The sequence below is a fragment of the Seriola aureovittata genome, chromosome 17 (assembly GCF_021018895.1).
Source record: "Seriola aureovittata isolate HTS-2021-v1 ecotype China chromosome 17, ASM2101889v1, whole genome shotgun sequence".
NCBI lineage: Eukaryota > Metazoa > Chordata > Actinopteri > Carangiformes > Carangidae > Seriola > Seriola aureovittata.
Genome location: NC_079380.1, coordinates 7531006 through 7546636, shown reverse-complemented (window position 1 = coordinate 7546636; position 15631 = coordinate 7531006). Strand labels below are relative to the sequence as shown.

The 15631-nt window shown below is 40.7% G+C and overlaps 1 protein-coding gene across 2 annotated transcripts; it reads right to left on the bottom strand.

The window, feature by feature from the left end:
• Window positions 1–105: 105 nt before the first annotated feature.
• LOC130184619 (spidroin-1) lies at window positions 106–15361 on the bottom strand. Of its 2 annotated transcripts, XM_056400595.1 has the most exons (25): window positions 15245–15361; window positions 13363–13410; window positions 12997–13023; window positions 12570–12629; window positions 12439–12471; window positions 12050–12124; window positions 11858–11941; window positions 10866–10895; window positions 10580–10624; window positions 10138–10188; window positions 8004–9047; window positions 5608–5670; window positions 5455–5502; window positions 5295–5351; window positions 4468–4521; window positions 3984–4019; window positions 3821–3880; window positions 3449–3493; window positions 3093–3134; window positions 2849–2908; window positions 1828–1902; window positions 1456–1488; window positions 1130–1168; window positions 716–772; window positions 106–475 (listed from the first exon to the last, which is right to left on the bottom strand). In XM_056400595.1, the coding sequence occupies exons 1-25, from the start codon at window positions 15309–15311 to the stop codon at window positions 471–473; spliced, it is 2238 nt and encodes a 745-aa protein (XP_056256570.1). In that variant the 5' UTR covers window positions 15312–15361; the 3' UTR covers window positions 106–470. The 2 variants fall into 2 exon arrangements, with proteins under 2 accessions (XP_056256570.1, XP_056256569.1); XM_056400594.1 differs by lacking the exons at window positions 10866–10895; window positions 11858–11941; window positions 12050–12124; ... (3 more) ...; window positions 13363–13410; window positions 15245–15361 and adding an exon at window positions 4177–4209 and having other exon boundaries at window positions 10580–10800.
• Between the last annotated feature and the right edge of the window lie 270 nt (window positions 15362–15631).

Here is a 15631-nt window from a genome sequence, read left to right as displayed (position 1 = left end):
AGTGGTAAAGCTTCCTGTGCGCACATGAGGCTTCGCTGATGCTATTAAAGAGAACAGTGTGTTCAGGTAAACATTGTATAAAATGCGTTGACTCAGAAGCTTCAGTTCAGCATCACTTGACGTATAATTTATTGGATTAAAACAGTAAATAATTAATTCGTAAAAACACAGGCACAATTTTCTTGCACTTATCATCATGTTTATGTTTGCCATCAATTTTTCAATATCAACAGAATAAGACAGGAAGGACGCTGCAGAGTTTGGACCAATGAGACCACCCGACATGGGGAACAAATGTCCACTTACAGAGGAAGACAATGGGGTGGGGTGGGGTAAGAAAAATAAAACAAAAGACAAAATAGACAACACAACAGGACAAAATGGAGCGAAACACACATACACAAAAAGAACACATTACAGTGAACACATTTTGGAAAATGATCCACTTGAAGAAGTTCAGGTCATTTGAATTAGCCTGGTTAAAGAGAAGAGACAAAGAGGAACACACACATTCAGAATCAGGAAAAGATTGGTTGTGCAATAGCTGTGAAAACCACGCAATATACTCCACAACCGAGTTTTATATTAAGTGAAAGGTTCTTTTTTTATACAAAATTACTGATGTGTCACTGTCTTTTAATAGAATCTTTGAATAGTGTTATGATTTTTTAACTGGACCTTCATGCACTGACTGAAAACCTTCCTTCATTCTCACCTTTGTACCCATTTCCCAGGGCACCATTCACTCCACCAAATTTGCCGGCCTGCTCTCCTGTGAGAGGATCAACAGGAGCAGTTAGACAAAGAGGTTCCACGGCTTGTTTAAACGTTGCACAAAAGTGGTTTTGACTTTTATTAGAGGACTCAGCCACCTCACTATGCAGACTCCAAACCCTTGAGTGGAAAATAATCTATAATGCATGCAGCTGTAGTTGTTATGTGCAAGTAATGTGAGTAAAAGTACATGTTCACTTTCCATAAATAGCTGAGTTCCTTTTGTTTTACTCAGGAAAACTGTGTATGTTTGAGAGCTCAGTAATAGTTAGACACTTGTGAAGCCACACAGTAGTCAGATATGGATCACCAGAAACCACAAAGCGAGTAGAAAAAATCTGGGGTTCTTTCTTACCCAAGGCATCTTGAGACGCTCCCAGCTGAGCACCATAACCTTATCAAACAAAATACAGTACATTTTTAAATTCCAAGACAGAAGACAAGTACACAATACATATTTATCCATTGAATTGGTGTCTGTTGATTTGGTGTCTTTTGGACTTCAGGAGTAACCGGAGAAATGTGCACAGCCTAAAAGAACCTTAACAATTAAAATCTCAATTATGCAAGACACATGGATACAAAGATTATCATTACTGCCGTGGTTCATGGAATTTCAATGTTATGTAGTGTGACAAAAAGACACATAGTAGGCGTTTTATGCATTGTGTGAAAATTCACCTGTTTGCTGAGCTCCATATCCTGCCCCAGCTCCTGATCAACACAAAACATGTAGATACTTCAATAGGGGTAACAATGAGGATTGATAGTAGACAGAAGTATTACACAGATAGAAACACAAACCCTGTGTGTGTGTGTGTGTGTGTGTGTGTGTGTGTGTGTGTGTGTGTGTGTAGCCCAGTGTATAGCCTGGCTAATCTGCAGTTAATGACTGTTATTAACTCATTTTACTCTTCTGTTTTTACCGTTGTCTGTTTGACTGAGGGCTTCAACCTCAGTGGGTTAAATGAAAACCAGACAACACCCTGCAGCACTTTTTCCATCAAGCAGTTTCTCACACTTTATAGCATACACATAGTCACTCATTCTCACCATATTTGTTGGAGGTTTTGGCGCCTTCAGCACCGAGGCCAAGCTGTTGAGCAGCGTATGGGTAGCCCCCATCACCTACAGGATTAACAAGTCCATTAAAACTGTGATGTTGTGGTCAACAACTAGAATGACTCAGTCTGGTGAAACAAAATGAGAACATTGTGAATTTCTGTAATTTGTTGTTGGAGTTTGCTGCTTTAAACCACTCAGGGCTGATGTTTTATTCTGTCATACAGCATTGTGAGGACCTCAAAGCTGTGACTGACTACACCAGTAAATTGATTTCTGCTATTAAATCTCATGTATATGACGCATGGCAAAGCTTCCTGATACATGAAAATAACACAAAGTCAAAAAAGGGTACTTGTCATTTTCATGCATCAGGACGCCTCAGAGTGTATTACTATGCTTACATCATTGCAAGTTCATTCATAGTGAGATCCAGCTTACCACTGAGAGTTAGATAGTAGCTTCACTTGCGCAAGTGGTAAAGTTGTGATGGTTAACTTAGAGGAACAGTTCAGTTTCCTGAATTAATGAGCAGGTCAGTACCACTCTCCCATGTGAGTGGGAGCTGTAGCCAGCAGTCGATTAGCTAAGCTTAACAAAAACATTGGAAATAGGGGGAAACAGCTAGCCAGCCCATGCCATAGTAACTAAATCCACCTAAAGTTCACTGTTTAACATGTTATATCTTGTTAGTGCCAAAATGACAGTTGCCTGTTTTACTGTACTGCTACATTTTAACTGTCGAAATGTGACACTGATATTGATCTTTTCATCCAACTCTCTGCAAGAGAGCAAATAAATGTCAATTTATTCAAAACTTAATAATCAATTTAGATCAAACATAAAACAGCAGTTGTTGGTGATGCTTCCTCTGACTTGTGGTGTTCCCCAAGGCTCCATCCTCGGCCCTCTTTTGTTCTCTGTTTACATGCATGTTTTCTGTTTAGTAGATACATCAGCTCAAACTAAGTCAGTGGCAACAAATGACGCTGCAAACACATGCAGCTCATACCTTCCAGTACGGCAGGAATCCCTGGAGCATTACCGTAAGGAACCTGAGCAGCTCCTCCTCCTGCAAAAAGAATCAGATGGTCAAACTGACTCACATCTCTGGTCTCTTTTCCCCCGTCCATCTGGTATCAAACAGCTCTGTGCTAGCCACAACTTCAAGTCTTGATTCATGTACGGAAAGCCACTTCGACGGAAACCTGACTAATAGCTTGATAGAAGGATGAAGTCATATCAGTACTGCTCACCATATTTGCCACCAGTTGATTCCAGTCCTGCACCAAGGGCTCCTGACAGAAGACAAGAGGTGGCCTCAGTGACACGCTTGTAAACATCATGGCAAGTATATTCATACACAGTCCTTGTTATAAAGTTAAATTCCCTCCAGCTTGTCTGTTGATTTGATGCAACAGTTTCTCAAAAAGCAACAGATTTGGCTGAAATATTGTGAACAGATGAGGGTAATTTAGATTTTAAGCTGCAGTTTTTATGCTGCATTTGTTTAATGTTTTAATAATCAACTCATTGTGCTCTCAATGATTTATTTGTGACAGTGTATGGCAGGTAGAGGAACATACAGTGTTATCTCTGATGCTGCTCTTACCATATGCCCCTTGAACCTGTCCGGCGTAGCCTCCTGCACCGAGGGCTGCAAAAAGAAAGTATAACCACGAAGGTCACACCCCGTTGCTTCGTTAACAGATTCACATGTAAGCTGTGAGAAACTGTGCAAAAAGCATCTACAGGAGCAGGAAGTCAGAAACCACCAGATATAAGTGGTCAGCTTTAATAAATAAGAGACAATAGCTACACCCAGTGGACAAAAAAGACCACACTGGACATGTTCAGTAGAGGAGGTGTTCTTTGCCTCATGGCCTCTTATTTTTTTCAGCTGTAGCTGTAGGTTAAGCATCTACGGGTTAATGCCATCATCTGTTAGGGGTTTCAGCTGGTTATAACGCCTCAAAACTGTTACCTTGACTCTTTCCTGCTTTGTTCTCAGCACCATCAGCTAACTCTGCAGGGTAACCAAGCCCTGAAACATAATTCTAATTAGCATTATAATTATGTCTGTGAGCCTTTGACTCTTAAAGTACACTGAGTCCCTGATTTTTTTTTTTTTTTTAAACTGCACTCACCGGCTCCGTAACCATCGCTGTAACCATTCCCGTACCCTGTTTGAGAGGAAGGGCTCCATGTTAAAATGATATTTACATTTAAAAACTGAATTTCTACGGTAATCTTTTCAATTCACTGACATTTCTGACTACACCCAGAGCCAAAAACAAAAAGGAAATGTTTAAGAGAGTCTTCTGCACACATGCCAAATACCTGCAGACAAAGCTTTTGCAGAAGCATCTACACCTACAGAGAGAGCAGAACAAAGAAAGGCACTAAATACAAAGGATCAGCCTGTCTCAACTGAATATCATCAATCTTGTCGGTGACGGTTTGATGCAGATTCCCTCTGACACCAAAGAGAACGACTCCTCGGTCATTGAAGGCAGACAGTTCACATTTCATGGTTAAAGTTATGTTTCTTAAAATTGCCCTCTGTAACTCACACAGTTTGACTGGTTGGATCTGAATTTCTTATTGTACTGATGATGAGCTGCCACTTACCGTAGCCGTTGCCTGCTCCAGCTCCCAAGTATCCTGTCGCTCCCTCACCGTGGCCTGTGATAACACACGTTCAAAGCAACAATCAGACTGTCACTGTTTTTACTTTTGTTTAACAGAAGGTATCAGTAACAAACATAAAACATGACATAATTACAAAAACATTTTGCACTGACTTCCATGCAAAAAGAAGGAGAAAGATATTCACAGGAATCAGTGAATAATCCTTTGCTGTTGTTGTTGTCTTCTACTTTTTAAAAGTAGTGTTAATTACTCAACAGAAAGGGAAGGAAAATACTGGAGCAGCCTCTTGTGTGACCTTTAAAGCAAGGTGACACTTAACTCAGTCACTGCTAATTTTTTTGACTAATAAACAAATGAATGGTTTACAAGGCAAAGTAGGAGCAACAGCTGATTTTCTGCCGTCTGATACATGATCGGCTGTGTGTCCTTGCCTTGCCATTCACAATCTGAAAATCAGGTGGAGAAGACTGTGTTTTAAGACAAGCTTCTAGGGTCTGTGGATGAGGTGCTTAAAGGAATGGTTTGGTATTTTGGGGAATACACTTGTAGATAAGGAGATTAATGGTAGCTAAGCTATACAGTGTAAAGCTACAACCATCGGACAGTTAGCTTGGCTTAGTAAGACAGGTAACAGGGGAAACAGCTGACCTGGCTGTGTCTAAAGGTGGTATCGAAATAAGCACATTTCTCAAAATGGGGGACTATTCCTTTAAGAATCAAGAGTCGCAGCAAAGAGCAAAGGAGGATAAGCTGAAGAATGAAATGAAGCAAGTCGAGACAGATGAAAGATTTATCCTCAGCCTCACCATTTGACTTCCCTGCAACACCTTGAGGATACCCACCCTGTCCGAGTGCAGCTGCAGCTACGATTTATTTTACAGAGAGTTAGGAGTTAGGAAAAATCAGCACTTAAATCCCTCAATCCCAACAAAGAAAAGAATAGTGAAGGAAAATGGAGGTGCTCACCTCTAAGTTTGCCAGCTGCACCGCCCAGGTACGCTCCCTGTCCCAAACCTGTGGGCAGTATAGGAAACCTTCACCAAAGGTAGTATAAATATACATCAACATCTCCATCTGCTAAAAGGACTGTTAACTTTTCCTGCCAGTGCCCAGCATTACCTGCTCCATAGCCTCCAGGGCCCAGGCCTGCTCCCAGATGGTTTCCTGCTCCACCAAGATAACCTGTGGAGAAAGTCAGCAGACGCTCAGCAAAATTGCCTGTAATTTAGTCTCCAATGGTTTTATTAAACACTAGTGCCAAATTTTATAGAGAAACGCAGAACATTGATCACACAGTGTGGCTTCCATTCAGATCCAACAGAAACAAACTCAGCTTCACTATAACACTGAATATCACAACCAGGTTCAAATTAGAATCACTGTCACTACTCATGATTCTCATGACATCCGTCCTCATTCAGTAGTTTCCATACACACAAGATGCGGTGGTCGCTGTGAACAAGTGTTTGACACGTGCAGTCGACAGCAGAACAAAGAGACACACAATAAATTTCAACATCTCTGTGAGGTTTCAATGGTTTTTAGCGCCCTCTCCACTGGGCAGCGACTTTTCCTGGACTGAGTCCTAAAAACACCAGATGTCGGACCATTGAAATAACAGAACGTAACAAGCTGAAACACGCTCCATGAATCACAGGCAAAACCAGACAGACACACAATGAGACACAGAGATATTGTTGGATATGTTAAGTTTGACCATGTCTTTTCACAGTTTCAGATATCAGTGAATATTACAAAATCCTCCATAGACAAAAGCACCAAAGGGTAACGATAATGTTTCATTATTTTTGGCTCCATGACTTTGAGCTCTTAAAGGAGAATCCAACCTTTGAGAGGACAGAACCATCTCCTGATATTCCTGCTTTCAAATTAGGACATGAAAGCCTTTTACACATAAATACTCATGTGGAGTTGTATTATAAATAAACTGATATTTAAAAACATTTAATCGTTGCACTGCGGATGTTAAAGTATTAGTACTTAGTTCGATATGCAAACAGAGGCACAGTACTATAGTCTGTTTCCTGGATCAATCCTGAGTGTCAGAGTGGATTCACACAAAGTGTTTGTCTGCTCACAGTTCCTATTTATACTGTTAACACTCAATAATGTCAAGGCTGCAGTTCACAGCAGGCTCAATCCTGTGATGTTACCGGTACGCCTTGGACATGCAGGTGACAGTTTACCACTGATTTCCTGTCCATTCAGGGTTATATTCCCTGGATCAGAAAGCTGGCCATTGCTCTCATTAAAGATCTGTCAGACGCTTAAACCTCTCAATGGTTAAAGTTGTGATTCTCCATCTATGCAAATGTGAAATTACACAAGGACACCATTCAGCATGGCATTTACCATCTCTATTCTCAGCATTGTTTTCACCTCCAGCTCCACAGCCACAGCAACGATCATCACTGCCTGGCTCAGAACAAAGTCGTTGTGTTCGTTATGTGTCACTGATCAGAACTAACAAACTCTCTAAAAGACAAACAAAGATAATCCTCACACTGTAGCTTCAAGCGTTATACTGTGTTTGTGTTGATATTCTAACCAAGGCCTAAAGCACAACAGCAGCACTAACAATAGGAGACATGCAAACAGATCTCAAGGCACCAGTACACAACAAGATGACAAATACTGTCTAACGAAAAGACAAAGATATCGACAGGATAACACAGATGCAGGATGCTGATTCCATTTTAACCAGTTCATCAGGAAGCTAAAGGCTAAACTGCTTTAAGTAGCCCACATGTTTAGTAAATACACAGTGCTATGTTTCAGTAATCAAATAATAATCTGATTAGGTACTGCCTGTACAGTCGTAAAAGATAATAGTAAATAATAAGAAAAAGTCCGAAATTTAGAGGGATCTAAACGCACAAATGGAATACAATATTCATAATTATGTTTTCATTAGTGTATAATCACATGAAACTGAGAACTGTTGTGTTTTCTTTATCTTAGAATGAGCCCTTCATATCTACATAGGGAGTAGGTCCTCCTCCTCATGTTGCAATGCCATGCTCCTACGGTAGCCCAGAGCAGACAAACCAAACACCGGATCTAGAAAGGGCTTTTCGGGTTTTTACGTTGCCCGAAGGTTCTCCTGAACTACACGCTTGGAAAGGGAGGGGGAGGTGGGGTATTCAGTTGGTTGTAATCTGAAGCCTCACCGATAGATGTCACTAAGTCCTACACGCTGGTCCTTTAATGAACAAGTTCTTGCCCAAGAATAATTGTTAGTTAAAAGTTAGGCCAACACCTCAGAAGGGTCATCTGAAAATACATTTGTCTAGACACTAGTCACACTAGACACAACTTTTCAGGCATCTGACAAAGGTGACCAGAGGCGCACCAGCGACCTGTGGTTAGAAAGGGGAAATTAGGAGACAAATATAATATATACCTCAAGAATGGATCATGAAAAATTGGGGAAAAGGGCGAATATGAAATAAAAAAAACAAAGTGAGATCGTGAAAAAAAAGCTTTGTTCTTACGTGTTGCCCGGTTACTCCTCTCAGTCTGCCTTGGGACAGTGAGAGCTTTTGGCTCTTTGGCATCATGATAAATCCCCTTTCTTTCCTGAGTACCAGCAGTAAAGCTTTTAGCTTCCTGCCCCTCTACTGAGGCGATACCTAAACTTTGGGTTCCACTTGCATGTGGGATTACCGGTCCATGGCTCCCCCTTCCTTGTACTTGAAGATTTAGAGAACCATGACTACGGTTTTCTACAGCAACAGTCCCACGGATTCTAAACCCATTTGTGTCTTTAGTCACAAGCCCAAGGTCTCTGACACCCTGCCTGTCTGCTGCAGCAGATAAATAGTTTCTGGTTCCCTGACCCGTTGGAAGAGAGACTATATTGCCTCCGAGATCTTGAGTTTGTGTAAGAGGCAGTGGATAGGTTTTCTCTGTTTGTGCTTGTGGAGTCTCATGTCCAAGATGTCTGCCGTCTTTACCAAGATGAGGTCGAGGCACTAAACTCTGACTCTGTGTTTCTGATCCCAAAAGCTCATGCTGATTGATTTCCAAATCACTGGTGGATCCACAGTTTTTAGCTCGCCGATTTTGGTGAATAGATGAATCATAGTCTTTGGCACTCTGTACCCGAGAGGAAGCAGAGCTCAGGCTTCCGATGTCTTTTTTAAGAGGCAGCTGCTGTCTTACTCCTCCAGCTGCCAGTGTGGCTCCACGGCCTGTGGTGCTCTTTCTTTTCAAAACCATAGGCTCATAACTTTCTCCTCCCCGTGCTTGTGAAACAGCCAGGCCAAGAGTTTTACTCGGTTTATCAAGAGGCATTGTAGATCCGAGACTTGATGACTTAATTACTGGACCGAGGCCTTTGGCCTCTCGTCCTGCCTGTAATTCAGGTTCAGCAGGACCAAGAACGCTGCCTCGTCCAACTGGTATTTCAGGTCCTAGAGTTCTGTCATGTTTTCCATACAAGGGCGCTAGTGCTCTGCTCTTTTCTCTCTTCAGATCTTGAACAGCTTGGCCCAGACCGGCCAGCTCAGGTCCACCCAAATCTGCTGCAGACACACCTGGCAGAGAGATATCATGCATTCATGACTTCTTCTTGGCTCAGAGACAACAGTGCTTTTTTTAGGGCCAACAGCACACTGTAGTGGCCAGTGGCAAAATATGCACTGCTCTTTGACGTTAATGATGTGTGTATCAGAGCATTCAATGCAATATAACACATCATCCAGAGAGTAATCAGTACTCAGGTGGAGGTAATTCAAGACCAAATGGAGACAAGACACAATCCATTGTGGCCTGAAATAAACCCAGTTTAAAAAGGAAGCTCGTCACCATTTTGACGAAGTGAGACAACAGGGTGACAACACACAACTGAAGCCACACTTCTCATTGCATCAGCACACTGACATCGACACATCAGACATGACCTGACAACAAAATGATGTCATCCCAAATTGTTGAAATGCCATGAAACACAGCAGTGTTACAGCACAAAGACAAACACACCACCAGCATCCGTGCATGACAAAGACAGAGCTTAGTAAAACACTGATGCGGTATGAAAGGAGACACCTACAGCTCACAGAAAAGGTTTTAAAAGCAGAAAACATTTGCCAATAGATTGAAATAATTCCACTTTCACAGCACAGTTTCACTCAGCTCTTGAAACTATGGACATACTAAAACCAATTACTAAAACTGGGACTAGAATAAAATAATAACATATGCGATGTGTGAGTAATTTGTTTTTGTGCCCACATTAACCAAATAAATGTGCAGAAATCTAGATGAGGTTCATGCAAACATCAATTACAATCTCAATAGAGCGAAATACAGTTTACACAATTATCAGTATCGTCTTAATCTCACTATCATCAAGCTGTTAGTGTGTATTTAGCATCAATAACTTATTTTCCAGTAGCACCATTCACGTACCCCAAACACACAAACTCTAATAAACAGTGATAAACTAACAGACTGGGCCTGTGGCAATAAGAGCTGCAGAAGTCATGCAACATGCAGCAGCACATACAGTATAAAACACTGACAGACACACAGTCTGTGTGTGAGTTTCACACAGGTTACACACAAATGCAACAGACGAAGACTAACAAACACAAACACCACAGGCGGCTGCGCTGAAGGTTTTACCGGGTATCTGTTGCTCAGCCCTCTGCCCAGTGGGATACCAAAGTCCAGGTCCTAATGACAGCAGACAATAACTGTCATTAGACATTAGAGCCACACAGATGTACAGTCTTCAGGCTTGATTAAAAAGATGAGCATCTCTGTGACAGTGATAAAATAAAAGGCTTTCAGCTCAGTGGAACAGGACAGAAAGGTGTTATATTAGAGAAAGATTTTGGATATAGTTTTGTAAGATCACCCAACTACCTTCAAATGTGATAATAAAACATGTGATTATCACGGTCTCATTTGTTCGACCTGATGAGCCTCATGTTTGTCCATGACTGACAGCGTAAGTGTGAGTTTGTGTGAGTGTTGGAACATATGAAAATACCCTCCAGCATATGAATCTGAACTGAATGGAAGAAGTAACGAGTCCGGAGGTAAAACATGATTCATCGCTTACCTGATCGGGCTCCAGGGTAACCATTGCCAGGTAAAGCCCCGTATCCTGGCAAGAAAACAAAGAGCTCAAGTTCAGAGGACGTGGAGCGAATCTTTAAAATCATCCAAGCATTCTGATTACGTCAGTAGAGCCTCAGGTTTTTTCTCAGTTTTACAAGGACACATCATTTATTTGCTGAGATGCGATCTGCCCCACATGCACCATGTTCGCAGATGATGACAGGGAGCCACTTAGCTGAGACTTGGGTAATCATAGAAAAAAAAAAAACAACTGTATAATTACTTACCTGGCTGAGTGCCAAGGCCGGCACCATAAGCTGGGAAGGCAGAAAAACACAGAGTTAATTTCTATTTACAAAGATTTCTACAGCTGATACACAGCTGTTTATGTAAGATTTGTCTTCATCCCTGTCTTCCTCTTCTTCCTCTAAAACGTCACTCAGATCGTCCAGATAGCAACACTTTGCTTTTTGACAATTAAGTGCTTTGATTTAACGTCTATAATGAAGAAATTACAGTAAATGCCTCTTATTGAAGAAATAAAATTAGTGACATATGTTTCAGTGGCTCAGCACCTTTCATAAACCTGATTCCATTTCATCCTTGACAGTTTTCTGCTAAAGATTTTTCATCCAGCATTGATGGCCAAGATTTCTGCTGCTGGATGTAAAGATGACTAAAAACAACCCCCGATGTGTCACACACCAGGTTTCTTAAAGCCTGTGAAAACTTGACTCACCATCACTCAAATAAAAACTGTAGTGTAATCTGCTAATGTGCACAATCAGGACCGCATTTGTGTGGTTTGATCAGATGTGACTCACGGCTGACTGACCGCAACAGACAACTGTCATCAGATTTTCAGATTTTGATTCAGATATTACTAAACTCTGACCCTGCTGCATTGAAATGACTATTTATCAAACTGAGCCCTGCCACGTGTCAACCCAGTGCAAAAAGCACAGACAGAAACAGAATTGCAGACGCCTCTTCTGTGAAATTAAATACTTATTACTTTGGCAAATAATAATGTGTTCATGTAGTTCCTCATGGCTTATAGTTAGAAGATGAGAATGAAAATAGGTTTTCAGGGAATTTGATGTCAGTCCAATCATGACAGGTGCCAGTTTTTCTTTTGTTTTTTTTTTAAATAGCAGGAGGCTAGGCTTTTGCCTGCCAATGAAATGTTCTTCATCACACTTACAGCATGTGTTAAATGTGTTGATTCATTATATAATTCAGCTGGTTGCTGACATCTTCCTTTATATGTGAGTATTACCATGTTTCCCTGCTTGGCCTAAGCCCAGTCCCATTCCATTTGTAAGTCCAGTCCCCAGTGGCATTCCTGTGCCCAGACTGGCACCTGCAGTCACAAGAAAGATGGAGCGTATGAGTAATCCACAACAGAAGTCAAAGGAATATGATACAAGGCAAGTGTGGCTGTGAGGGTTTATGTGGTTTATGGATGTACCATAGGGTCCCTGGGCTCCATATGCACCTTGCTTCAGGCCGGCTCTACCTCCTAATCCAAGAGATCTGTAACCCCCTGAGAGAATAATGAAAAGAACACATTATTGTTGAACAGCAGAGCAACTAGTTTCATCATTCACAATTTAGACAGGTTGACAGACAGGTAGACGGGGTGTCTGCTGCAGGACTGGGTGGAGGAGAGCCAACGATGGCTTTTTCATTTTGAAATACACCTCAAAGGATGGAGTCAAAAAAACTCTCACTTTCCTCTTTGAAGATCTATTATATCGTGGTCATTAATGATATAAAGTCCAGTGTTTTTGGCCACATGATATGTTTGTATTTCTGCTCTGCTGCTGTTAGTCCTACAGGGTAACTAATGCAACTTACCAACACCAAGCTGAGCCCCTGGATAACGGCCATCTAACGTTAAAAAAAAAAGAGAAAAAATACAAACATGACGTATGTGAAGTAAAAGTAATATAAGACGATCCAGTGTGCAGAAAGCTAGAAAAACATACTTCCAGTCTTCATTGCTTTGCTGCCATATCTGTTTCCCAGTGCTCCAAGCGCGCCTGCAACTGAGAGCAAGTGGAAAAAAGAATCAGTTCAAGCAAAAATTCAAGAAAATAAATATGTTGTTTCATTATAGACATTTTATTTCAAAATCTTTTTTTTCTTTTATTATGACATTTTTCCCCATTAAAACATTTTATGTCAGGTTTTATTTCATAATTATGTGTCATTATGAAAAGTATTATTATGAAATAAAAAGTGACATGAAATACAAGTGTTATTGGAAACAATGCAATAATGAAAAAAACAGGGTGATCATTTTGATTTCTTGATAATGAGTTGAATTTTAACAATTATCCCATAAATTACTGTTTTATTTCAACATTTTCCACAATTCATCCCTGTGATTATTTATCTAAGAAAACCACTGACCCCCAGGTTTTACTCCAACGCCAACACCTGACAAAAAAAAACACAGACACAAAGAGGACACACATGAGCAAATTTCACATTCAAGGAAAATGTTTGTTCTCTTATTTGACTTTTTACAGAAGTTACTAATTCCACGGAGCCTTGGTCTGTGCCCATAAACCAGGAAAATAAAATGAATATACACAAACATACACAATTTCAAGCTCAACACAAGTTGATCCAAAACAGACCTTTGACTTTACCAAGTTAGCAGCAGTCATGAATGACATGGTCATGAAGGTGAACCTCAAGTGTTCTTCAGTTTCCAATGTACTTAAAACCCATTTACAAGCTAAAGACGTTAAAAAGGTTTAAAATGTGACATACCTCTGGCTGGCAGCACTCTCCCCCAGGATACACTCTGAGGTTTAACCCCTGAAAAATTCACCAAAAATTGTTTAATTTGAATTAAATTGAAAGTATATTTTAACTAATAAAACTACAGACACAGTATACTGAACAGTATAATACAAATACATGCATGAAATACAATCATGAAAATAATGCACAGTGAGGCAGGGACGATGAACCCTTACTGCAAGACACAATGTGAACAAGCAATGATCAAGTGCACACAAAACTGAAATCTTTGAGGGAAAATAAAAAAATAAAAAGAAATACTGATTTAAATGGGTCCTTTATATTCATAGTGAATTATATCATTTTTGTCTTGTCAAAAATTATAGTTTGCTGCTATTTGGAGTCATTACAATGATAGTTTTTAAGAATTCATTATATAGATTATATGTCATCTGTGTAATTTGAAGCACAAGGACATATTTTGACATTCTTTACAATATAACACAGACTGTGTCGCTTTCTAGATAACTGACATCTTCATGGACGTCAGGCAAGGTGTTGCAACTGCTTGCTAATCACAAAAAGGTAAGGCCTTTGATAGATGACTACATGAATGAATTCAAACTTGTGAGTAATACACATGTCACTGAAGAGAGACAGAAATCCATTGATGGAAACAGAGGATGAAAGAAAATCAGAGCGACGGTGTGGAGCCTCTTAGCCCTTCTCACGGCCAGTCGTCAGATTTTGCCTGCCTCTGCCACCTTTTCACCGCAGCTTTTGATCCAATGAAATTAGACAATATAAACCGCAGTGACTTGGCAGGATTACTGATGACTCCGCAAACCTACATAGTCCAGTGCTTCTCTCTCCCTCAGTCTCACAGACATGATATCTAACAAGTAAGTGAGAGTGAGTCACTGAAGACACTGATGCGTCAGAGCTTTGACAGTTTGAAATCACACTGCTACTGTATGTCACAAACAACTTATTGTGACAACTACAGCCACAGCTTGATGTACAGAAGGGTGACAAATAATAAAAGTGTCTCAGAGAGGTGTTGGGCCACCATGTGACACCAGAACAGCCTCGGTGCATCTTGGCGTTGATTCTACAAGTCTCTGAACTCTACTGGAGGGATGAACACCATTCTTCCAGGAGATATTCCCTCATTTTGGTGTTTTGATGATAGTGTTAAAGAGCGCTGTCTGACATGTCAGTCCAAAATCTCCCATAGGTGTTCAACTGGCTTTAGATCTGGTGACTGCGAAGGCCATGGCATATGATTCACATCATTTTCAAATCACTCAGTGAGCCCTCGTGCCCTCTGGATGGAGGCACTGACATCCTGTTTCTCCTCTTTCAGCTTTTTCCTGTAATTTGTCACATGCCCATAAATACAACTATGGCTACATACAATTGCAAAATTACCCCCCCCCCCCAAAAAAAAAAGAAAGAAATATATTATGGGTTTGTGTAGTGTTATCCAGACTGTACTTTTTTTTTTTTTTTTTAGCAAATTCTTTTGTTTATTTCAACCAATATTCCATATTGGTAGAAATATTTTCCTTTCAACCTAATGGTTTGTATGTTTTTTTTAATCAGTTAGCCAAATTTGATTTGAGTAAATTATGTCTGCAAAAACTCAGATGAGACTTTTTTTATGTGAGACTTGTACTAATTTGCGTTAGATGAGAGAAGAGGCATTCATCAACAACAGCACAGTGAAACATAAATTGATATTTTCACATAGTGTTGAAAACAAACTGGAAATCAAATCCAGACTGAAGCATTATAAAACTGTAATCTGAAATGTGACAAACAGTGAGGAGAAAAGTAAACCTGTGATTTTGCTTTAGGACACAACCAGTATTCTGTCTTTTCGTATGTGACCCCGTGTTTTACTCACCGCCTTGCAGAGTTTGCTGAGCCAGCCAGAGAACCAGGGAGGTCTGGAGAAGAGTTCGAGCCAGCATGATGGTGGAGACCGGGTCTGAAGAACGGAGCAGCACAGAGAGACCAGCTGATGGACTGACGGACAAACAGAGGGATGGGTGTTAAAAGCACAAAAGCCCCTGATGTCTTTTATATGGTTTTCTCTCTGATACCCTCCCACTGACCAGTCCTGCCCTCTGAACACACACACTGGTCTGATTGGGCAAAGCTATAGGCCCATTCTGGTCCATTTCCATCAGCTGAGTATGCACAACACACACACACACACACACACGGGAACTGAGATTATGTATTTTCTCCTGCACCTGAGAATTCACACCTTCTCTTAAGCATCTCTGTG

Excerpts from the sequence above, each read along its gene's own strand:
- LOC130184619 (XM_056400595.1), bottom strand. The coding sequence starts at position 15,311 with ATGCTGGCTCGAACTCTTCTCCAGACCTCCCTGGTTCTCTGGCTGGCT. Across the intron at positions 12,472-12,569 it reads CAAAGCAATGAAGACTGGAA|ATGGCCGTTATCCAGGGGCT; the intron begins GTATGTTTTTCT and ends TTTTAACGTTAG. Across the intron at positions 4,020-4,467 it reads TGGAGCAGGCAACGGCTACG|GGTACGGGAATGGTTACAGC; the intron begins GTAAGTGGCAGC and ends CCTCTCAAACAG.